General features: G+C 42.1%; 1 protein-coding gene across 4 annotated transcripts; it reads left to right on the top strand.

The window, feature by feature from the left end:
- On the top strand, positions 1-25,281 carry slc37a2 (solute carrier family 37 member 2). 4 transcript variants are annotated; one of them, XM_021617680.3, is made up of 18 exons: positions 1-695; positions 1,840-1,921; positions 2,945-3,035; positions 3,205-3,283; positions 3,374-3,509; positions 4,622-4,698; positions 4,976-5,142; positions 5,591-5,628; positions 5,961-6,107; positions 6,378-6,468; positions 6,631-6,693; positions 9,661-9,746; positions 10,277-10,325; positions 10,649-10,722; positions 11,094-11,172; positions 11,573-11,670; positions 12,609-12,673; positions 22,407-25,281. In XM_021617680.3, exons 1-18 carry the CDS (start codon positions 637-639, stop codon positions 22,420-22,422), a joined length of 1,497 nt encoding a protein of 498 aa, XP_021473355.1. In that variant the 5' UTR covers positions 1-636; the 3' UTR covers positions 22,423-25,281. The 4 variants fall into 4 exon arrangements, 3 of the variants coding, with proteins under 3 accessions (XP_021473355.1, XP_090044731.1, XP_021473356.1); XM_021617681.3 differs by having other exon boundaries at positions 22-695; positions 5,991-6,107; XR_016484043.1 differs by lacking the exon at positions 11,094-11,172.

The following is a 25,281-nucleotide window of genomic DNA, read 5'->3' as shown; positions in this document are numbered from 1 at the left end:
AGACACGGGAAACACGTGTCCACACACTTCGGAATATAGATTTTGTTGAGGCGTTTTGCCCGAGTTTGGAAAACATTAGGGGAGGACTGCCTTCAAACTATTATGGACACAATCTGTTAACATGTACACTTTTCCGTGTGACACGGTAGAGAAGTGCATAGAGTATTTATAGGAACCGGCTTTTATAACGCTATCAGCGGACTCGAGCAAGTATGGAAATCGATGGGAATTCATTGTTTGTGGAGATTCACCCACATCATCATGAAGCAGGAATAGCAAAGCGGCTCAAACTTTTTTGATCAGTGCTCGGAGTGTTTTTGTTCTTTATATTTTAAATGAATTTTTTTTAAAGAAAATAAAAATCGGTGTGTTTTTAATCAAAGACAAGTGGAAAGAAATTTTAAGCGAGAGCCTGTGAGAGAAGAAGCTGTCCCATGTAACGAAACTTAATCGTTTAAATGTGTTTTTAGCTACTTTTAGAGATTTTTTTTTGTAGTCCTAGTTTTTGTACAAATACTATATCATCAATTGGGTGTATATAAGGCACCCGATATAACTTTTGAAGCCATGTCTGAGAGAAAATTGTAAGCGGTTTTTAACAAGTTTTACGAAGTTGTTTTGGCTACTACACCAAAGATGAGGTCTTCTTTGGCTCCCGGCATTAGACTGATCACGTCCTTCTCAAGAGACAGCTGGTAAGTTTACACTGTCTTTGAATTATATTGTGACACCCTTTATGTAAACAAAACTAAATGCATTGAATTTTACAGTATGTACTTTGATGATGGGGGAGGGGAAACGGCGGTTTTGTCCCTAATCAGCTAGATGTCAATGATTGGCGAGAGATTTGGTGTCATTCTATCTATGCATTACTGACATACTGACATTCTGGAATGTTAGGAATTAGTCAACCGTCTAGATTTCATTTGAGTGTTTCATTAGGTATAGTTAAACCCCATATTAAAATATGTCAATGCTTCTTTTTGCAAATACAATCATAGAATGTTACATGCAATCATCCTAGGTGAAGGCTATTGGATTTCTGTAACTATTCGGCAATCAACAAAACCTTCTGCATTATTGCTGTCACTGATCCAGTAAAGGGTTAAAGGTCACAGCAGGTTTAGTCTCAGGCACTATACTTCCTCCCAAATGGCTGAGTCTGAAATGGCATCCAATTCCCTATGTAGTGTACCACTTTTGACCACAGCACATGGTCAAAAGTAGGACTAATATGGTTTAATTTGAGATGAATTCTATGTGTTGTGTGCAATTAGCCTGGGGATGAGGAGGTTACACCAGGTTGTAAGTGAGGTGTTAACGGAATCTAACTCATTGTAAAACCTGCCTTTCCACTCCAGGAAAAGTAAACAGTCAGTACAGAGCATGCAGTGTCTGTGGGTTGTAACTAGCTGCCTTCCTGTGCAGTGTGCACCTAGTGTCATGAGGCAGCCAGGTCCCTGTACTGGTCCCAGCACTGAAGAACTATTCTGAATACCCGGTTTTGTTTCCATGTCAGGTTCCCAAAAAAAAAGGCGCTTATGTGTACTGTCTACTGTACAGACAAGTCCATGTGAACAATGGTTTTGTGTTCTCCCCAGAACCCTCTCCAGAATGGTAGTTTGAAGCCTGCCTCTCGGTCTCTCTCCCCTCTCCCTCCTTCCAGAACCTATGATGCTAACATCCCTGGAGACTTCTAGTCTAGACCATGTGAAAGAAAGAGATTGTCCTAAAATCTGTAGAGGGTGTGCTTTGACTTACAAAGAGGACGAAGTTCATGGCATGGTATTTGCTTTGGATAACATTAGAATGAGCTCTTCTTCTACTCTCTCTGTCCAGGTACCGAGGTTTCACCCTCTTCCTCACTTTCCTCTTCTATACCAGCTACCATCTCTCCCGGAAACCCATCAGCATCATTAAGGTGATACACTGACTCCACAAACCTGTATTATACGTTATTGAAATGTATGGCCACACTGTTCAGCTTTATATTGTTACATCTCTAGGTGTTCTAGACCACAAAATCCCTAGAACACTCGAGCCGCACTACAATGGTTAAGACTATATACTGAACAAAAATATAAAAACAACATGTAAAGTGTTGGTATCATGTTTCATGACCTGAAATAAAAGATCCCAGAAATGTTCCATACACACATACACAAGTTTATTTCTGTTGTGCACAAATTTGTTTACATCCCTGTTAGTGAGCATTTCTCCTTTGCCAAGATTATCAATCCACCTGACAGGTGTGGCATATCAAGAAGCTCATTAAACAGCATGATCATTACACAGGTGCATCTTGTGCTCGGGTCAGTACAAGGCCACTTTAAAATGTGCAGTTTTGCCACACAACACTATGCCACAGATGTCTCAAGTTTTGAGGGAGCATGCAATTGGCATGCTGACTGTGGGAATGTCCACCAGAGCTGTTGCTAGGGAATTTAATGTTAATTTCTCTACCATAAGCCGCCTCCAACGTCGTTTTAGAGAATTTGTCAGTTCTTCCAACCGGCCTCACAACCGCAGACCACATTTAACCATGCCAGTCCAGGACTGCCGCATCCGGCCTCTTTACCTGTGGGATCGTGAGACCAGCCACCCAGACAGCTGATGAAACTGAGGAGTATTTCTGTCTTTAATAAAGCCCTTTTGTGGGGAAAAGCTCATTCTGATTGGGGGCAGTCTCCCAAGTGGGTAGGCCTTTGCCCACCCATGGCTGTGCCTTTGCCAAGTCATGTGAAAGCTTATATGAACTGTAACTCAGTCAAATATTTGAAATTGTTGCCTGTTGTGTTTATGTTCAGTATAGTTTGAGAAAATTATTTCATAGTTTTTCTTTCGAGACGTTTAGTTCTTTACCATCTTTATGCAGGTTATCTTAAAGGCTGAGTGTTTTGTGTCCATGTGTGTAATCTCTGCTTTTTGCCCCATGCATGTACAGAGTCAGCTGCACAGAAATTGTTCCACCCTCATTCGACCTCCAAACCTCAATGGAACTGACAATGAAACCTGGTGTGACTGGGCGCCCTTTGGTGAGTCCTCTGCTTGACTCGAGTTCTTTGTTAATTTTAAGAAGAAATAGAAATTCTTCCAAAGTTTTCTGAGTGCTTACAAAACAAATATTTAGAATGCACAACATGTCAGTAGAATGGGACAGCAGATTTCATTTTGATATTTTCAGTGTCCTCTTGTTCTGTCCAGACCAGGACAACTACAAGACACTGTTTGGAGCTGTGGACAACTCCTTCCTGGTTGCTTATGCCATTGGCATGTTTTTCAGGTAGGCCGAATGATGTATTTGATTGTGTTTTGTATATGTGTGTTAACTCACTACAAGCAGTTGACCAGATGATGTTGTGCGGTTTGACAGTGGGATATTTGGAGAGCGCGTGCCCCTGCGCTACTACTTGACCATCGGTATGCTTCTCAGTGGTCTCTTCACATGTCTGTTTGGCCTGGGCTTCTACTTGAACATCCACTCAATATGGTACTACGCCTTCTTCCAGGTACGGGTTAAATCTCCTCCAAAACCATTCAGTCACTTGCTCACACTCTGCAGCATAGTTACCTTTTTAATTGTTTTATTAAATATACTTTTTTTTGCTATACACTACCATCCCTACCCTGACTGGAGTAAACTAACGGGAAATACTTCTACTGCTACTTACAGCCAGAGGTGTTGATTCGAGTCACATGACTTGGACTCTAGTCAGATTCGATTCACAAATATGATGACTTGAAAATCGTCTTTGACACCAATGACTCGTGACTTGACTTGGATTTTAGCCTTATGACTCGACCTGACTTGATACCCTCCCCAAGCCCAAGTATATCAAAATGATGCTATTAAATAAAGTGTGCAGCGCATGAACTCGCCATTTAACGGATTACAGTTTGAATCGGACAGCAGCCAATCAAATTGTGCCAGCTGAGAAAAAGTTGTGCGCGGCATTGCAGAGGAACGTTGGCGGGTGAATTCAGATAGAGCCCTTGGAAAGATGATAGCCAAAATTATTATTTTTGGATATAAAGACAATGCTGTATCAACAAAAAACGGATTGTAACTTGCAAAACATGCGGGAATAAAATTAGACGGAGGTGCAACAATTTCCAACTTTGTTCAACATTTGAAGCTGCACAAAGAACGGTAAGTCGTGGCTAATATAACCCACAGCTATATATATTTATTACTTTACTAGTGTATCATGTAGACTAACGTAGCGTTAAATCAATGAGCCTCCACACAGTCAGTCAGTGTGGGAACGTGATCATTGCACCCAAGATTGAGCTACAACTGGCTAGGCATTTCTTATTGCACAAGTCCAGGTAGCCCCTCTCTGTTTCAGTATCATATGACAGCGATAGTGTGAGGGAGGCTGAAAGTGTTTCAATGCCAGTACTTTTCTCAAGGCTGTTTGTTGGAATGTAATGTAGGAAACCAGCCCACCCCCCTTCTCTATTTTTATTTGTATCCCTTTCTTTCTCCTTTCTTTCTTGTTGGGATACAAAAAGTATCTCTATCTCCCTCTTTTTCTCTCATTGGGTCTGGTGTAGGGACATATTTAATGTTGAAATAACAGAGAATTTAAATACCTCAATCTCCCTCTTACTTTCGTAGGCAATGAATGGACTGGTGCAGACGACAGGCTGGCCTGCTGTGGTGGCCTGCGTTGGGAACTGGTTCGGAAAAGGGAAGTGAGTGAGACAGCCTTACTGTAGACTGGTTCAGCAATGCTGACTACGCAGTATCAGTACCCTCTTTTCCATCTCGTGCAGGGTTTTTATCTGTTGCTCACAGTCAGACACATGATGTGAAAGTAAAAGCAACAGGCGTCCAATGCCAATGCCAAAAACTGTCCTCAGTATTTAGTAAGCTGTCTCACTGTTCACCGTCAAGATGTACAATGTTTCTCAAGGTAAATCCACCTCTCATTTCCATCCTATCTGTATGTGTCTGTCCCTCTCCCTCCAGGCGAGGATTCATCATGGGCGTCTGGAACTCCCACACCTCAGTAGGCAACATCCTGGGCTCACTCATCGCTGGCGTCTTCGTATCTTCGGCCTGGGGCATGTCCTTCATCGTGCCTGGCATCATCATCGCCTCCACTGGCGTTCTCTGTTTCTTCTTTCTGGTGGAGAGTGAGTCTGACCTCTTGGCCCGTATTCTTAAAGCGTCTCAGAGTATTATTGCTGATCTAGAAGTTTTGCCTTTGAGATTATAATGAATGGACAGAGGGGGCCTGATCCTAGATCAGAGTTCCTACTTTGAGACGCTTTATGGATATGCCCAGACCTTGTTCAAAACATGCCAATAGTGCTGACTGTAATCCATTACAACCTATTGAAGCTTGATAGATCATAGTCAACATGTTCATTGCCACTATACAGTTATTATGGAGGAGACATTTTTATTAAGCTAGTTTGAAAAAGGATCATGTTGCATTTATCAGAGTTTTCACTGCAGGCATTTCATCTTAAACTTAGACTGTTAACATTAAGATGACATGCAAAATGAGAGTTGGCTTGTCCCAAGACTGTATTTTGACATGAAAATATATTTGTGAGCAAAACCTTTTTTCTGTCACAGAACCAGAAGATATCGGTTGCAGCCCTCCACAACACCATGTAAGTACAACCAAAGAACAGATGAAGTAATTGGTGCCCTTAGTAGTATAGAGAAGGGCTGCCTTGCTAAAGGCCACAAGGGCAGTAAGTGTAGGTTGCACCTGAGATATGATGCCTGGCCTGCTTCACTAACCTCTAGGCTACCAGCAATGCCCAGTTTTTGACCTTATTTTTGTTTTATGATGACCAACGTTTTGTCATTACATTACTTTCCTTTGTAAGACTTGATATTATAGAGTAATAAAATAAATGTCAAACATATCTATTCAACCTTAAAACAGTCAATAGTTGCAGCCCTGGTTAGAACCATGCTAATTGCTGTGTATGTACAGGAGGACAATGAGAAGGAGCCTCTCTTACAGAACTCATCCAGTAATGAGGAGATCTTCAGCAGTCCTGGCCAGTCCAACTCTATCTCCTCTGAGCCAGCAGAGGAGCACACCAAGGCCATCAGCTTCTGTGGGGCCCTCAGGATACCTGTGAGTGGGGATCACAATCTCCTTTCATTTCAAGCCCTTTCAGTTGCTGAATTTCATCAAATGGTACACAAGTATTCCTCTGGCAAAACAGACACAGGCAATCAACATAATAATGTGTTGTAATTTTATGTCATTGCACCTAAGCCTTGAATTCCTGTTTCACCTCTGTTGTGACTCATTGTTTGTAATTACTCTCCAAACCCAGATGAATGCAGTTGACTGTTGTTATGACAGTTGCTATGACTGTGTAATATGTGTGTTATCTTACAGGGCGTGATGGAGTTCTCCCTCTGTCTTCTGTTCGCTAAGCTCGTTAGCTACACCTTCCTCTACTGGCTTCCTCTCTACATTGCTAACGTTGGTACGTACTCAGTTTAGCGCCTATTTGTTTCCAGTTGTCATTTCACCTGAGGGTTCAAATGCTAACAATGTTTATAAGCTGATAATGATTTGCTTTGCATTGTGAGATGCACTGTCAATTGCGTACTGTGTCACTTAAAATTCCCAATGTTTATTTCCTCAGCCCATTTTGACCCCAAGGAAGCTGGGGACATGTCAACACTATTTGATGTAGGAGGAATTGTTGGTAAGTCTTAAAATACTCTTACTCTTACTCAAAATACTCTGTCAAAGTGGAACAATTCTAACTGAAAGATTTGACTCACTGTGAGAAATAATAGAGGTTAACATGATTTTTGAATGACTAACCCTTCCTCTGTCCCCCATACATACAGTTGAAGTCGGAAGTTTACATACACTTAGGTTGGAGTCATTAAATCTCGTTTTTCAACCACTCCACAAATTTCTTGTTGACAAACTATAGTTTTTACAGACAGATTATATCAATTATAATTCACTGTATCAGAATTCCAGTGGGTCAGAAGTTTACATGCACTAAGTTGACTGTGCCTTTTTAACAGCTTGGAAAATTCCAGAAAATGATGTCATGGCTTTAGAAGCTTCTGATAGGTTAATTGACATCATTTGAGTCAATTGGAGGTGTACCTGTGGATGTATTTCAAGGTCTACCTTCAAACTCAGTGCTTCTTTGCTTGACATCATGGGAAAATCAAAAGAAATCAGCCAAGACCTCAGAATCTTTTTTGTAGACCTCCACAAGACTGGTTCATCCTTGGGAGCAATTTCCAAAGGCCTGAAGGTACCACGGCCATCTGTACAAACAATAGTACGCAAGTATGAACACCATGGGACCACACAGCCGTCATACCGCTCAGGAAGGAGACGCATTCTCTCTCCTAGAGATGAGTGTACTTTGGTGCGAAAAGTGCAAATCAATCCCAGGACAACAGCAAAGGACCTTGTGAAGATGCTTGAGGAAACGGGTACAAAGGTATCTATATCCACAGTAAAACGAGTCCGATATCGACATAACCTGAAAGGCCACTCAGCAAGGAAGAAGCAACTGCTCCAAAACTGCCCTAAAAAAGCCAGACTACGGTTTGCAACTGCACATGGGGACAAAGATCGTACTTTTTGGAGGAATGTCCTCTGGTCTGATGAAACAAAAATATAACTGTTTGGCCATAATGACCATCATTATGTTTGGAGGAAAAAGGGGGAGGCTTGCAAGTCGAAGACTGCCATTCCAAACGTGAAGCCCGGGGGTGGCAGCATCATGTTGTGGGGGCGCTTTGCTGCAGGAGGGACTGGTGCACTTCATAAAATAAATGGCATCATGAGGAAGGAAAAGTACATGCATATGTTGAAGCATCATCTCAAGATATCAGTCAGGGAGTTAAAGCATGGTTGCAAATGAGTCTTCCAAATGGAAAATGACCCCAAGCACACTTCCGAAGTTGTGGCAAAATGGCATAAGGACAACAAAGTCAAGGTATTGGCGTGGCCATCACAAAGCCCTGACCTCAATCCTATAGAAAATATGTGGGCAGAACTGAAAAAGCGTGTGCGAGCAAGGAGGCCTACAAACCTGACTCGGTTACACCAGCTCTGTCAGGGGGAATAGGCCAAAATTCAACCAACTTATTGTGGGAAGGTTCTGGAAGGCTACCCAAAACGTTAGACCCAAGTGAAACAATTTAAAGGCAATGCTACCAAATACTAATTGAGTGTATGTAAACTTCTGACCCACTGGGAATGTGATGAAAGAAATAAAAGCTGAAATTAATCATTCTCTCTACTATTATTCTGACATTTCACATTCTTAAAATAAAGTGGTGATCCTAACTGACCTAAGACAGGGAATTTTTACATGGATTAAATGTCAGGAATTGTGAAAAACTGACTTTAAATGTATTTGGCTAAGGTGTATGTAAACTTCTGACTTCAACTGTAGTACATCTGTAAGGTCCCTCAGTCAAGTATTGAATTTCAAGCACAGATTCAAAAACAAAGACCAAGGAGCTTTTCGAAAGCCTCATAAAGAAGGGCAGTGATTGGTAGATGGGTAACAATAACAAATCACTTACAATATCTCTTTAAGCATTGTCAAGTTAATAAATATGCTATGGATTATGTATTAAACTACCCAGACACATCAAAGATACAGTCGTCCTTCTGAACTGAGCTGCAGGACAGGAATGAAACTGCTCAGGGATATTACCATGTCATTGGGGATGTTAAGAGCTAGAGTTCAGTGGCTGTGATGAGAGAACTGAGGATGGATCAACAATATTGTAGTGACTCAACAATAATGACCTAAAAAGGAGAATACAACGGACAGAATAAAAAATATTACAAAACATTCATCTTGTATGCAACAAGGCACAAAATTAATAATGCTAAAAAAACACAAAGCAATACACACTTTAGCCCAATTCAAGGCCTTATGTTTGGGGAAAATCCAACACAACTCATCACTGAGGAACTGCCTCCTTATTGTCAAGCATGGTGGTGGCTGCATCATGGTATAGGTACGCTTGACAACGGCAAATGCTGGGTAATTTTTCAGGATAAAAAGAAACGGGATGGAAACAGGCAAAATCCTAGAGGAGAACCTGGTTAGTCTGCTTTCCAACACACTGGGAGAGGAATTCCCCTTTCAGCAGGACAATAACCTACCACACAAGGCCAAATCTACACTGGAGTTGCTTACCAAGAAGACTGTGAATGTTCCTGAGTGGCCTAGTTACAGTTTTGACTTAAAGCTGCTTGAAAATCTATGGAAAGTCTTAATGTCTGTCTAGCCATGATCCCCAACATCTTGACAGAGCTTGGATATTGCACAATCCAGGTGTGTAAAGCTCTTAGATTTACCTAAGAAGACGCATAGCCATAATCGCAGACAAAGGTGTTTCTAACATGTATTGACTCAAGGAGCTCAATACTTATGCAACAACTATATTTTAGTTATAACATTTACAATGAAATCGATTTTAAATCCCATTTTGTAACACAATTCAGACCATAGTCATAACAAGTAACTGCTGTAGTAGTCTGCCAGAAGAGTTCTCATTAGAATTGGTCAATTATGGCTCTCACTGTATGGTGTCAGAGCACTTCCCATAATATTGATCATTAATGTAGGACTGCTGTCTCCCCCTGTGTGTTAAGGGTGTGTGCTGTGTTTCTGCAGGGGGCATCGTGGCTGGACTGGTGTCGGACCAAACTGGGGGCAGAGCCTCTACCTGCTGTGTCATGTTAATTCTGGCTGCCCCTATGGTGAGTGTGCATTCACACATAAGACATCACTGGCTTTTAACCATGTGTAACACCAGGGCCATTTATAGTGTCTCTAAGCGCCGCCCACAGGGAAATCTGTACATTCCAGACTTTAGAAAACCGGTGCTGGGCAAAATATACTGTAGATAAGGAAAGGCCTGCACAAATGCCTGAATTATAAATGTGGACTAGACACTTTATATTCACTTATGAAAAGAGGCAATTCTCTATGTCAAAGTTTTGATCACACAATCACATATATGCAATGTAAATATGACTGCATTATGGACACAGAAAAAGGAATTTGGCTGTGCTTGGAACTCTGGATTTGGCAGTGAACTTCACCCGCTGCCCAAGCCTGAAAACATTTTATGTTAGTCCGTGAGCTCCTTTACAGTAGTGTGTCAATCCGTTTTTCAGCATAGCTCAATGTTTTCCTTTGGGTCTGCATGTGGGTTAGTAAATCCTTCAAAAGTGACACATTTGACCCACGATCCAGTCTAAATGTTTGTTTTTTGTTGCTTTCCTAGCTGTTCCTGTACAACCACATTGGACAGCATAGCCTAGCAACCACAATCGGTAAGAGTTAAGTTATTCTGTATGAAATTTGACTTTGAAGCCATGGAGCTATTTTGGTTTCAACGCCTCTTACTGAAAACTATATAAATGCTCCAATTTAACACATTGTCTTTACTGTGTGTCGGTTGTGTTTGTGTAGCCTGTGGATTTCACATTTACACTTTGTCATTTGGCAGACACTCTTATCTACGACTTGCAATCGGCGCAACCAACATAACAACCACAATATCACTATGAAAAGCTTATTAAAAATAGCCTTTGTCTGCTAGCTAGCGTACTGTACATGCCTGATCCACTTGTTGCTGTTTTCCTCTGCCTTGTAGGGATGCTGTTGGTGTGCGGAGCCCTGGTGAATGGACCCTACGCCCTCATCACCACTGCTGTGTCTGCTGACCTGGTAAGCACATCCACCCCAGACTGCACTGCTGCATGCCTTTCTCACATGAAGTCCTCAGCTCTCCCGAAGTCACACAGGAGATAAGCCCGTCATTGCCCCTCTCACCCCAAATTCCCCAGGTTCCCTGTTAGTCCAAGACACTTTCTAAAGCGTCTTTCCTCGATTCCTTGCATTCTATCTCCCTCGCCTCTTTCTCAAACCGTATTGGAGAAGAAGATCCCAAGGTCCCTCCCGTCAGACCTTCACCTTCTATACGTTTTGAGAAGAGGCAGAGGAGAGAGAACACAAGGAATTGAGGAGAGAAACATTTGGAAAGAGCCCAAGTCTTTTATGCTGAATGTTGATTCAAAATTAGGGTTTTCCTTTCATAGGGGACGCATGAGAGCCTGAGAGGAAATTCTAGAGCATTGTCAACGGTCACTGCAATTATTGACGGCACAGGGTCAATAGGTATGTGGGGAATTTCTAGGACACACACGGGGGATTGGTACTCTTTGATATTGTTGTTTTTAGATTTGATGCTTGTAATGGTAACTAGTAATGGGTTGGTGGTGCTAAGTTGCCTTTGTGTGCCTGTGTCAATGCATGAAGGAAGGTTTTTATTTTAGGTTTTCTGTGTTTTGAGAGATTAACTTCAATGCTCAGTCATTGCAGTGTTATGTGACAATTACAAATTGTATACAGTTTATGTACAAGGTCCATGGCTCATACAAAACTATTTTCTATTGTAAATCATGTAGTGTTCTAAAGGCAGACTTTTTATGATTGTTGTCCCAAATCAGATTGTATATCCAGTCCTGGTTTTAGGTGCTTGGGTTCCCCTGACTCTTATTTTCTGACTCTCCTCTAGGTGCCGCCCTAGGTCCTCTGTTAGCAGGGCTGATCTCTCCGACGGGATGGAACAATGTCTTTTACATGCTGATCACTGCTGATATCCTCGCCTGTTTGGTTAGTTTTTCATCTTTGTTTTTATTAACATGTTTTATAAACCACTGCAAGATTTTTGCCACATGTTCAAAGAAGGTGCTACACCTGTGGATTGTGTACAAAATGAATGATACCCTTGATACACTACATGGCCAAAAGTATAATTTGGTATGTGTACACCCCTTCAAATTAATGGATTCGTCTATTTCAGCCACGTGTATAAAATCGAGCACACAGCCATGCAATCTCCAGAGACAAACATTTGCAGTAGAATGGCTCGTACTGAAGAGCTCAGTGACTTTCAACGTGGCACCGTCATGGGATGCCACCTTTCCAACAAGTCAGTTTGTCAAATTTCTGCCCTGCAAGCAAGAGCTGTCCCGGTCAACTGTAATTGCGGTTATTGTGAAGTGGAAATATCTAGGAGCAACAACGGCTCAGCCACAAAGTGGTAGACCACACAAGCTCACAGAACAGGACCACCGAGTGCTGAAGCGTGTCGCGTTTAAAAATCGTCTATCCTCGGTTGCAACACTTCTACTGAATTCCAAACTGCCTCTGGAAGCAACGTCAGCACAATAACTGTTCATTGGGAGCTTCATGAGATGGGTTTCCATGGCCGAGCAGCCTCCTACAAGCCTAAGATCACCATGTGTAATGCTAAGCGTACTGTGGAGTGGGGTGGGTGCCATTGGTGGGTGGAGCAGTGGAAACATGTTCTCTAGAGTGATGAATCAAGTTTCACCATCTGGCAGTCCGACGGACGAATCTGGGTTTGACATATGCCAGGAGAACGCTAACTGCCCAAATGCATAGTGCCAACTGTAAAGTTTGGTGGAGGATTAATGTTCTGGGACTGTTTTTAAATTGTGTTACATATATATTTTTTATATTTATATGTGTAAAAACATATCTATTTTAGTAAGCCGTGTTAAGTGTGCTGTCTCCCTGTTTTCCAGCTGCTGTCCAGGCTGGTGTATAAAGAGGTGAGGGGCTGGTGTGGACACAGCCCCAGACATAGAGGGTAAGCCGCTCACGACTACACCGCTGGGAATCATATAACCAAACAGGAAACCCAAAGCTGGTTTCCTTTTCTTATGATAAAGTGGCTACTAAGTGCAATTAGTCATGTTAGTCATAAAATCATACCCATTTTATCCAAGAAGTGAACAAATACTGGCTACTCCACTTAAAAGGGGCAAAATGCAATTGAACTTGAGTGTGGACTAAAATGACTATTCCTTTAAATACAGGTCAAAGCCACAAATAGAGCTACTCCCCAGGGCTTTATACATTAGCCTTTCCCTAGAGGTTAAGGGTGCTCATTATTCTACTCCAAAGTGGCCTCCAGGCTGCTGATTAATTGGCTAGCTTTAAGGGGAAAATCGCAATTGCACCTCAGGCTATTTTTAAAAATCAGAAGTTGTCATTCACGATTAACCTGGGACCTTGATTGCGTCTTGAGAGTTGTATATTTCCACCAGGTTCCCATAGGACTTGAGACGTGATTGTCTTTGAATGGATGACTAGAGTTGGTGTTATTAGACACTGGATCATAATTATTTATATATATATATATATATATATATATATATATATATATATATATATATACAGTGCCTTGCGAAAGTATTCGGCCCCCTTGAACTTTGCGACCTTTTGCCACATTTCAGGCTTCAAACATAAAGATATAAAACTGTATTTTTTTGTGAAGAATCAACAACAAGTGGGACACAATCATGAAGTGGAACGACATTTATTGGATATTTAAAACTTTTTTAACAAATCAAAAACTGAAAAATTGGGCGTGCAAAATTATTCAGCCCCTTTACTTTCAGTGCAGCAAACTCTCTCCAGAAGTTCAGTGAGGATCTCTGAATGATCCAATGTTGACCTAAATGACTAATGATGATAAATACAATCCACCTGTGTGTAATCAAGTCTCCGTATAAATGCACCTGCACTGTGATAGTCTCAGAGGTCCGTTAAAAGCGCAGAGAGCATCATGAAGAACAAGGAACACACCAGGCAGGTCCGAGATACTGTTGTGAAGAAGTTTAAAGCCGGATTTGGATACAAACATATTTCCCAAGCTTTAAACATCCCAAGGAGCACTGTGCAAGCGATAATATTGAAATGGAAGGAGTATCAGACCACTGCAAATCTACCAAGACCTGGCCGTCCCTCTAAACTTTCAGCTCATACAAGGAGAAGACTGATCAGAGATGCAGCCAAGAGGCCCATGATCACTCTGGATGAACTGCAGAGATCTACAGCTGAGGTGGGAGACTCTGTCCATAGGACAACAATCAGTCGTATATTGCACAAATCTGGCCTTTATGGAAGAGTGGCAAGAAGAAAGCCATTTCTTAAAGATATCCATAAAAAGTGTTGTTTAAAGTTTGCCACAAGCCACCTGGGAGACACACCAAACATGTGGTAGAAGGTGCTCTGGTCAGATGAAACCAAAATGGAACTTTTTGGCAACAATGCAAAACTTTATGTTTGGCGTAAAAGCAACACTGCTGAACACACCATCCCCACTGTCAAACATGGTGGTGGCAGCATCATGGTTTGGGCCTGCTTTTCTTCAGCAGGGACAGGAAAGATGGTTAAAATTGATGGGAAGATGGATGGAGCCAAATACAGGACCATTCTGGAAGAAAACCTGATGGAGTCTGCAAAAGACCTGAGACTGGGATGGAGATTTGTCTTCCAACAAGACAATGATCCAAAACATAAAGCAAAATCTACAATGGAATGGTTCAATAATAAACATATCCAGGTGTTAGAATGGCCAAGTCAAAGTCCAGACCTGAATCCAATCGAGAATCTGTGGAAAGAACTGAAAACTGCTATTCACAAATGCTTTCCATCCAACCTCACTGAGCTCGAGCTGTTTTGCAAGGAGGAATGGGAAAAAATTTCAGTCTCTCGAGGTGCAAAACTGATAGAGACATACCCCAAGCGACTTACAGCTGTAATCGCAGCAAAAGGTGGCGCTACAAAGTATTAACTTAAGGGGGCTGAATAATTTTGCACGCCCAATTTTTCAGTTTTTGATTTGTTAAAAAAGTTTGAAATATCCAATAAATGTCGTTCCACTTCATGATTGTGTCCCACTTCTGGTTGATTCTTCACAAAAAAATACAGTTTTATATCTTTATGTTTGAAGCCTGAAATGTGGCAAAAGGTCGCAAAGTTCAAGGGGGCCTATGTATGTATGTATGTATGTATGTATGTATGTATGTATGTATGTATGTATGTATGTGTGTGTGTATGTATATATATGTATGTATATATATGTGTATGTATATATATATATATATATGTATGTATATATATATATACATACATATATATATACTTATGTGTGTGTGTATATATATACACACATTACTATATACCGTTCAAAAGTTTGTGGTTTCTTAGAAATTTCCTTGTTTTCCATGGAAATATAGTCAAGACGTTGACAAGGTTATAAATAATGATTTTTAATTGAAATAATAATTGTGTCCTTCAAACTTTGCTTTCGTCAAAGAATCCTCCATTTACAGCAATTACAGCCTTGCAGACCTTTGGCATTCTAGTTGTCAATTTGTTGAGGTAATCTGAAGAGATTTCACCCCATGCTTCCTGAAGCATCCCCCACAAATTGGATTGGCTTGATGAGCACTTCATATGTACAATAGGGTCAATCTGCTCCCACAAAAGCTCAATAGAGTTGAGATCTGGTGACTGTGCTGGCCACTCCATTATAGACAGAATACCAGCTGACTGCTTCTTCCCCAAATATTTATTGCATAGTTTGGAGCTGTTCTTTGGGTCATTGTCCTGTTGTAGCAAGAAATTGGCTCAAGTTAAGCGCCGTCCACAGGGTATGGCATGACGTTGTAAAATTGAGTGATAGCCTGCCTTCCTTCAAGATCCATTCTACCCTGTACACATTTCCCACTTTACCACCACCAAAGCACCCCCAGACCATCACATTGCCTCCACCATGCTTGACAGATGGTGTCAAGCACTCTTCCATCATCTTTTTATTTTTTCTGCGTCTCACGATTGTTTTTCTTTGTGATTCGAACACCTCAAACTTAGATTTGTCTGTCCATAACTGTCCAAAACTTTCGTCTGTCCAAAACAGATGCCTCACAAGTCCTCAACTGGCAGATTCATAAAATAGTACCCGCAAAACAGTGAAGAGGCGACTCCGGGATGCAGGCCTTCTACACATTGTTCCTCTGTCCAGTGTCTGTGTTCTTTTGCCCATCTAATCTTTAATTTTTATTGGCCAGTCTGAGATATGTCTTTTTCTTTGCAACTCTGCCTAGAAGGCCAGCATCCCGGAGTCGCCTCTTCACTGCTGACGTTGAGGCTGGTGTTTTGCGGGTACTATTTAATGAAGCTGCCAGTTGAGGACTTGTGAGGTGTCTGTTTCTCAAACTAGACACTAATGTACTTGTCCTCTTGCTCAGTTGTGCACTGGGGCCTCCCACTCCTCTTTCTATTCTGGTTAGAGCCAGTTTACGCTGTTCTGTGAAGGGAGTAGTACACAGCGTTGTACGAGATCTTCAGTTTCTTGGCAATTTCTCGCATGGAATTGACTTAATTTCTCAGAACAAGAATAGACTGACGAGTTTCATAAGAATGTTCTTTGTTTCTGGCCATTTTGAGCCTGTAATCGAACCCACAAATGCTTATTCTCCAGACACTCAACTAGTCTAAAGAAGGCCAGTTTTATTGCTCCTTTAATCAGTTTTCAGCTGTGCTAACATAATTGCAAAAGGGTTTTCTAATGATCAATTAGCTTTTTAAAATTATTAACTTGGATTAGCTAACACAACGTGCCATTGGAACACAGGAGTGATGGTTGCTGATAATGGGCCTCTGTATGCCTATGTAAATATTTCATAAATGAGCCGTTTCCAGCTACAATAGTCATTTACAACATAAAAAATGTCTACACTGTATTTCTGATCAATTTTATGTTATTTTAATGGACAATTTTTTTTGCCTTTCAACAAGGACATTTCTAAGTGATCCCAAACTTATGAACGGTAGTGTGTATAAACTCAGCAAAAAAAGAAACATCCTCTCATTTTCAGCAAACTTAACATGTGTAAATATTTGTATGAACATAACAAGACTCAACAACTGAGACAAAAACTGAACAAGTTCCACAGACATGTGACTAACAGAAATGGAATAATGTGTCCCTGAACAAAGGAGGGGGGTGGGTCAAAATCAAAAGTAACGGTCAGTATCTGGCGTGGCCACCAGCTGCATTAAGTACTGCAGTGCTTCTCCTCCTCATGGACTGCACCAGATTTGCCAGTTCTTGCTGTGAGATGTTACCCCACTCTTCCACCAAGGCACCTTCAAGTTCCTGGACATTTCTGGGGGGAATGGTCCTAGCCCTCACCCTCCGATCTAACAGTTCCCAGACGTGCTCAATGGGATTGAGATCCGGGCTCTTCGCTGGCCATGGTAGAACGCTGACATTCCTGTCTTGCAGGAAATCACGCACAGAACGAGCAGTATGGCTGGTGGCATTGTCATGCTGGAGGTTCATGTCAGGATGAGCCTGCAGGAAGGGTACCACACGAGGGAGGAGGATGTCTTCCCTGTAATGCACAACGTTGAGATTGCCTGCAATGACAAGCTCAGTCAGATGATGCTGTGACACACCGCCCCAGACCACGACGGACCCTCCACCTCCAAATCGATCTCGCTCCAGAGCACAGGCCTCAGTGTAACGCTCATTCCTTTGACGATAAACGCGAATCCGACCATCACCCCTGGTGAGACAAAACCGCGACTCGTCAGTGAAGAGCACTTTTTGCCAGTCCTGTCTGGTTCAGCGATGGTGGGTTTGTGCCCATAGGCGACGCTGTTGCCGGTGATGTCTGGTGAGGACCTGCCTTACAACAGGCCTACAAGCCCTCAGTCCAGCCTCTCTCAGCCTATTTCGGACAGTCTGAGCACTGATACGGATTGTGTGTTCCTGGTGTAACTCGGCCAGTTGTTGTTGCCATCCAGTATCTGTCCGCAGGTGTGATGTTCGGATGTACCGATCCTGTGCAGGTGTCACACGTGGTCTGCCACTGCGAGGACAATCAGCTGTCCAGCCTGTAGCGCTGTCTTAGGCGTCTCACAGTACAGACATTGCAATTTATTGCCCTGGCCACATCTGCAGTCCTCATGCCACCTTGCAGCATGCCTAAGGCACATTCACACATGAGTAGGGACCCTGAGCATCTTTCTTTTGGTGTTTTTCAGAGTCCGTAGAAAGGCCTCTTGTGTTTTTATAACTGTGACCTTAATTGTCTACCGTCTGTAAGCTGTTAGTGTCTTAACGACTGTTCCACAGGTGAATGTTCATTAATGGTTCATTGAACAAGAATGAGAAACAGTGTTTTAAACCTTTTACAATGAAGATCTGTGAAGTTAATTTGTAAAAATCCAAATATCTTTGAAACACATGGTCCTGAAAAAGGGCTGTTTATTTTTTTGCTGTGTGTGTTCATCACATGCTTGGTAAACAGGTGTAGACTAACAGTGACATGCTTACATATAGGCCTTTCTCAACGATGCAGAGAAAAAGAAAATGGAGAAATAATAGCAATGTAAAAAACAAAAAATAATATTAAATACACAATTCCAGTGCCTAGTCGATGTGCAGGGGTACGAAGTAATTGAGGTTGATATTGTGACATAGTAAACTGTATCAGCAGCGTATGTGATGAGTAAAAGAAGTTAGTGCAAAAAGGCTCAATGTAGATGGTCCGGGAAGCTATTGCATTAAACCTCTTAAGGATTCCACCCTTTTTTCAATTTTCGCCTAAAATGACATGCCTAAATCCTGCTGCCTGTAGCTCAGGACCTGAAGCAAGGATATGCATGTTCTGGATACCATTTGAAAGGAAACACTTTGAAGTTTGTGGAAATTAATGTAGGAGAATATAACGCATTAGATCTGGTAAAGATAATGCAAATAATTGTATTTAAAAATACACTGCTCAAAAAATAAAGGGAACACTAAAATAAAACAAATTATCAATGGAAATCAAATTTATCAACTCATGGAGGTCTGGATTTGGAGTCACACTCAAAATTAAAGTGGAAAACCACTCTACATCAAAGTTGGATCAGCCTGTAATGTCCTTAAAACAAGTCAAAAATAGGCTCCGTAGTGTGTGTGGCCTCCACGTGCCTGTATGACCCCCCCCCTACAACGCCTGGGCATGCTCCTGATGAGGTGGTGGATGGTCTCCTGAGGGATCACCTCCCAGACCTGAACTAAAGAATCCGCCAACTCCTGGACAGTCTGTGGTGCAACGTGGCATTGGTGGATGGAGCGAGACATGATGTCCCAGATGTGCTCAATTGGATTCAGGTCTGGGGAACGGACGGGCCAGTCCATAGCATCAATGCCTTCCTCTTGCAGGAACTGCTGACACACTCCAGCCACATGAGGTCTAGCATTGTCTTGCATTAGGAGGAAACCAGGGCCAACCGCACCAGCATATGGTCTCACAAGGGGTCTGAGGATCTCATCTCGGTACCTAATGGCAGTCAGGCTACCTCTGGCGAGCACATGGAGGGCTGTGCGGTCCCCCATAGAAATGCCACCCCACACCATGACTGACCCACTGCCAAACCGGTCATGCTGGAGGATGTTGAAGGCAGAAGAACGTTCTCCACGGCGTCTTCAGACTCTGTCACGTCTGTCACATGTGTTCAGTGTGAACCTGCTTTCATCTGTGAAGAGCACACGGCGCCAGTGGTGAATTTGCCAATCTTGGTGTTCTCTGGTAAATATCAAACGTCCTGCATGGTGTTAGGCTGTAAGCACAACCCCCACCTGTGGACGTCAGGCCCTCATAACACCCTCATGGAGTCTGTTTCTGACCGTTTGAGCAGACACATGCACATTTGTGGCCTGCTGGAGGTCATTTTGCAGGGCTCTGGCAGTGCTCCTCCTGCTCCTCCTTGCACAAAGGCGGAGGTAGCGGTCCTGCTGCTGGGTTGTTGCCCTCCTACGGCCTCCTCCACATCTCCTGATGTACTGGCCTGTCTCCTGGTAGCGCCTCCATGCTCTGGACACTACGCTGACAGACATAGCAAACCTTCTTGCCACAGCTCGCATTGATGAGCTGCACTACCTGAGCCACTTGTGTGGGTTGTAGACTCCGTCTCATGCTACCACTAGAGTGAAAGCACCGCCAGCATTCAAAAGTGACCAAAACATCAGCCAGGAAGCATAGGAACTGAGAAGTGGTCTGTGGTCCCCACCTGCAGAACCACTCCTTTATTGGGGGTGTCTTGCTAATTGCCTATAATTTCCACCTGTTGTCTATTCCATTTGCACAACAGCATGTGAAATGTATTGTCATTCAGTGTTGCTTCCTAAGTGGACAGTTTGATTTCACAGAAGTGTGATTGACTTGGAGTTACATTGTGTTGTTTAAGTGTTCCCTTTATTTGTTTGAGCAGTGTACATATATTTAAAAAAAAATGTTTTACCGTCTTTGAAATGCAAGAGAAAGGCCATAGTATATTATTCTAGCCCAGTTGCAATTTAGATTTAGCAATGTATTTGCAAAGTTTTAGACTGAGCCAATCTGTTCAAAATGTTGTATCAAGTCTGCCCAAATGTGCCTAATTGGTTTACTAATACATTTAAGTTAATTGTGCACGGTCCTCAAACAATAGCACAATGTAATAGCTACTGTAACTTGGACAGTGCAGTTAGATTAACAAGAATGTAAACTTTCTGCCCATATCAGATATGTCTGTATCCTGGGAAATGTTCATGTTACTTACAACCTCATGCTAATCACATTAGCCTACGTTAGCTTAACACCGATCCTATAGAGGTTTTAAGTTCCTGACTATGTTTTCAAATGGTCAAAAAGACACACAGCTTCAATTTCTCAGGCACCATTTTTTTTTTAAATGATAGCATAATACACAGTGTAATGTGTTTGGGTTTGTCATAATACAGTTGCACTACCAGCCAAGGTGTCTGTTTCTTTGTGCTACAAGACCGTGTTGAAGGTTAAAGGAAGCTGTATGGTGGATAATCCACAACCGCATCGCGCTGGCCACACGCTGTCCCTTTCATTCCAAGTTCCAAACTAACCCTCACATCCTGTGAAATAATGTTGCTTTCAAATAAAGCAAGACTCCACTCTCCAGCAAAATTGTGAGTAGGCTAGGTGCCATTGTTGACTTGTTAATTTTATCAACCAATTAATCAAATGTATTTATGAAGCCCTTCTTACATCAGCTGACATCAGCTGATGTCACGAAGTGCTGTACAGAAACCCAGCCTAAAACCCCAAACAGCAAGCAATGCAGGTGTAGAAGCATGGTGGCTAGGAAAAACTCCCTAGAAAGGCCAAAACCTAGGAAGAAACCTAGAGAGGAAGCAGGCTATGGGGGGTGACTAGTCCTCTTCAGGCTGTGCCGGGTGGAGATTATAACAGAACATGGTCAGGGTTCCATAGCCGCAGGCAGAACAGTTGAAACTGGAGCAGCAGCACGGCCAGGTGGACCGGGGACAGCAAGGAGTCATCAGGCCAGGTAGTCCTGAGGCATGGTCCTAGGGCTCAGGTCCTCCGAGAGAGAGAATTAGAGAGAGCATACTTAAATTCACACAGGACACCGGATAAGACAGGAGAAATACTCCAGATATAACAGACTGACCCTAGCCCCCCGACACATAAACTACTGCAGCATAAATACTGGAGACTGAGACCGAAGGGGTCAGGAGACACTGTGGCCCTGTCCGACGATACCCCCGGACAGGGCCAAACAGGCAGGATATAACCCCACCCGCTTTGCCAAAGCTCAGCCCCCACACCACTAGAGGGATATCTTCAACCACCAACCTACCATCCTTAGACAAGGCCGAGTATAGACCAAGAAGATCTCCCCCACGGCATAACTCAAAGGGGGGCGCCAACCCGGACAGGAAGACCACGTCAGTGATGCACCCCTCCTAGGGATGGCATGGAAGAGCACCAGTAAGCCAGTGACTCAGCCCCTGTAATAGGGTTAGAGGCTGAGAATCCCAGTGGAGAGAGGGGAACCGGCCAGGCAGAGACAGCAAGGTCTGTTCGTTGCTCCAGTACCTTTCCGTTCACCTTCACACTCCTGGACTACACTCAATCATAAGACCTACTGAAGAGATGAGTCTTCAATAAATACTTGAAATTTGAGATCGAGCCTGCGTCTCTGACATGGGTAGGCAGACCATTCCATAAAAATTGAGCTCTGTAGGAGAAAGCCCTGCCTCCAGCTGTTTGCTTAGAAATTCTAGGGACAGTAAGGAGGCCTGCGTCTTGTGACCGTAGCGTACGTGTAGGTATGTACGGCAGGACCAAATTGAAAAGATGGGTAGGTGGAAGCCCATGTAATGCTTTGTAGGTTAGCAGTAAAACCTTGAAATCAGCCATTGCCTTAACAGGAAGCCAGTGTAGAGAGGCTAGAACTGGAGTAATATGATAAAACATTTTGGTTCAAGATTCTAGCAGCCGTATTTAGCACTAACTGAAGTTTATTTAGTGCTTTATCCGGGTAGCCAGATATACTCAGTTGAAGATTCTGTGGTTGTTCCTACACCGCCAGTCCTCAAATATGAAATGACATTGAATTAATCAGATCCAATGATCTGGTGCCTATGTTAATACCCGGAATAGGTTTGCATTCGGTCCATTCTGAAATAGGCTAATCTAACCTTGTGTTTGCAGGTTCAAAGAAATCTGAGTGGCCGCCTGGGACAAGAGACCGTATCACACCTGCGAGGAAGGGCGCAGGAAAAATGACCCAGTAATAATCCCTGAGGCACGCCGTGATTCATACAGTACTGGTCCTTTCATCCTTCAGCCTTAATGGATCCATACCTCGTCACCAGCGGATGAAAGGAGACGAAAAAGGAGGAAGGGGCCATTGATATTCTGGGACCGTCTGACAGAGAAAACATGTCCCTTCCTCAAGTGACCGCAAAGCTCTTTCTCTTTTAAACCCCAAAAAATACACTTTAAAACATTTTTTTTTATTGACTGTCTCTCTTATAGCCCCTCTCAGTGCTGTGTGCATCTTTCATGTTTTATCATTACAATTCTGTGCACACTGTGCCTTTCCCCAATCTCCCCTCCAGTTGACATCACATACCAGTATTGGGCAAGTTGAATTCGGGGGAGCTCATTTTGCACAGCCGAGGGATGCCAAACTACATAAGCAGTAAAGGAGGAGTTTCAAGGTAATCAAGGGCTGTGGAGGTGAATGTCATCACCAACAAAAAGTTTGCTGACTGATCAAAAAAATTCTCAGACTGCACCATCACATTATTCCATTTGTCTCTGATGCAAATGTTTGTTGAAATGTTTATTGATCAATGATTAGAAGTTAGTTTGTATCCTCCATGTGCACTTCATTGTTTTGTTTTTGACTCCACCCCTCCTAGCCGGCCTCGTCGTCAATTTTGAGCAGGGTATGTGATGATACTGATGGTTTGTCTGGACTAAACGTTTTTACGGTTGTGGCTAGATTTGTCAACGTTTGTCAACAACTGTTGTCCTCGACGCGACATCTAGATGGAGCTGTACAATCGTAGGAACCATCTATCCCGACAAACCATCGGTATCATAACAGGGGCTTTGACTTTTGCCGTCGGGCTCCTAAATTGCAAGTTGAGCGCCAATTCCTCCCACGCGACAAACAGCCAGGGGACCGAGCCATGCAAAACGAGCTCACCCAATGTTTTCACGTGTGACTTTGATTGTAAATGTATCCCTTTTAGTGGCACACTACCTACTCTCCTACATATTTATTTGGCAGAGAAGCTAAAATGTAATTTGGCTCTATACTCCAGCTTTTTGGATTTGAAATCAAATGAGCCGAAAATATTTTTATTTTATTTTGGGGTGTTTTTTTTAACTTATTTGCATAAAATGGGCAGACACCTGTCTCAAAATCAAGCACTAGCGTTTATCTTTGAGAGTACTGAACATGATACAATTTACAACAGGTTATAAACGGAAAATGACATCATTAGGTTTCAAACTGTCCCGCCTCTCCCCCACTCCGGTACAATGGCAGTATAGTTCTCAAGCCTTCCTACATCGTCTCCCACCAATTTAGATAATTTATGACCAAGCCAAGGTCTTCCTGTGTAGATAAGCATTCTAGCCAGTCTGACAATAAGTTCATTCGTTTCTACCAAGGAACAGACAGTCATTGTTCTAATTCTTGATTATATTTACACACATTATATTCAGTACTCGGATTAAAATAATATTCATCCATCTATACAGTAACATAATAGTATTCTGATTAGTCAGTCCTGATTTGAAATGTATACATAATTAGTCATTATTGATAAAAAAAATCCCTTAACACTATCTAGAAATGAAAGCATTTTATGTATCTAGTCCCCCCATTTTTGAAGGTGTCACACGTTTTTAGACAAATTCACTTAGTGTATTACATTTTTTGAAGTTTAGTATTTGGTCCCATATTCCTAGCACACAATGGCTACATCAAATTTGTTGGATGCATTTGCTTTTTTAGGTTGTGTTTCAGATTACTCTGTGCCCAATAGAAATGTAATGGTATATAATGTATTTTGTCATTTTGGAGTCACTTCTATTGTAAATAAGAATATGATATGTTTCTGAACACTTCTACATTAATGTGGATGCTTGATTCCAGATAATCATGAATGATTTGTGAGTAATGATGAGTGAGGAAGTTAGAGGCATAAATATTATACCCTAACCTCCCCTGTTGATAATGGTGAGAGAGGTTAGAAGGTTTTAGGGGCATGATCTTTGTGCGTCTAACTTTCTCGCTCATCCTTATTCACCCTCAAATAACAGGTGACATTCTATCTTGTAGGTTCATATAAGACATTTAATATCAAATCCAAATGCTGGAGTTTTGAGCTGAATTTAAAAGTTTTCGCTTCACTGGCCAAGTAAATACCTAGGGTTACCAGTGTCCACAAATGGTATTCTTTTTTTTTTTTCAATGAATTGGTGTTTCTTCTTTGTAGATATTTATTTTTGGTTGACATTTTAGTTATTTCGAAGATACTCTTACCCAGAGTGACTTACAGTAGTGAGTGCATAATTTTTTTTTGTACTGGTCCCCCATGGGAATTGAACCAACAACCCTGGCATTACAAGCATCATCCTCTACCAACTGAGCATCCTCGCCGGTGGCCCATGTTATTAAGGTGATAATTGTACTTCAGGGACCCTGTTGCTTTGCTGTAGTCAGAGGCATTGTTAGAGGGGGCGTAATGTTTTTTTAATATAATTGAGGAGGGATGCAGATAGTTGTAGTGCCCCAAATAAAGTCAGATGTTATACCATGCATAAGCTATGCAGAGGGCAGGCTGTATTATGTTACATGACTAATATTCCAAATACATTTAGAAAAAATTTAAATGATGAAGTGTAGTGTATGTAGATCAGATGTCTGATTTAAGCTGAATAAATCTGAGCATGACCAACTGTATTTCATTTCCTGAAAAGGGCATGTTTTTCATATTATTTATATATATATATAAATATATATATATATATATATATATATAAATAAACCGTTGACTGGTGTAAA

Source organism: Oncorhynchus mykiss, chromosome 10 (assembly GCF_057628025.1).
Source record: "Oncorhynchus mykiss isolate SJ-2025 chromosome 10, ASM5762802v1, whole genome shotgun sequence".
In the NCBI taxonomy this organism is placed as follows: Eukaryota; Metazoa; Chordata; class Actinopteri; order Salmoniformes; family Salmonidae; genus Oncorhynchus; species Oncorhynchus mykiss.
Note: the sequence above shows the minus strand (reverse complement) of the source record. Positions and strands in the feature narration are given on the sequence as shown.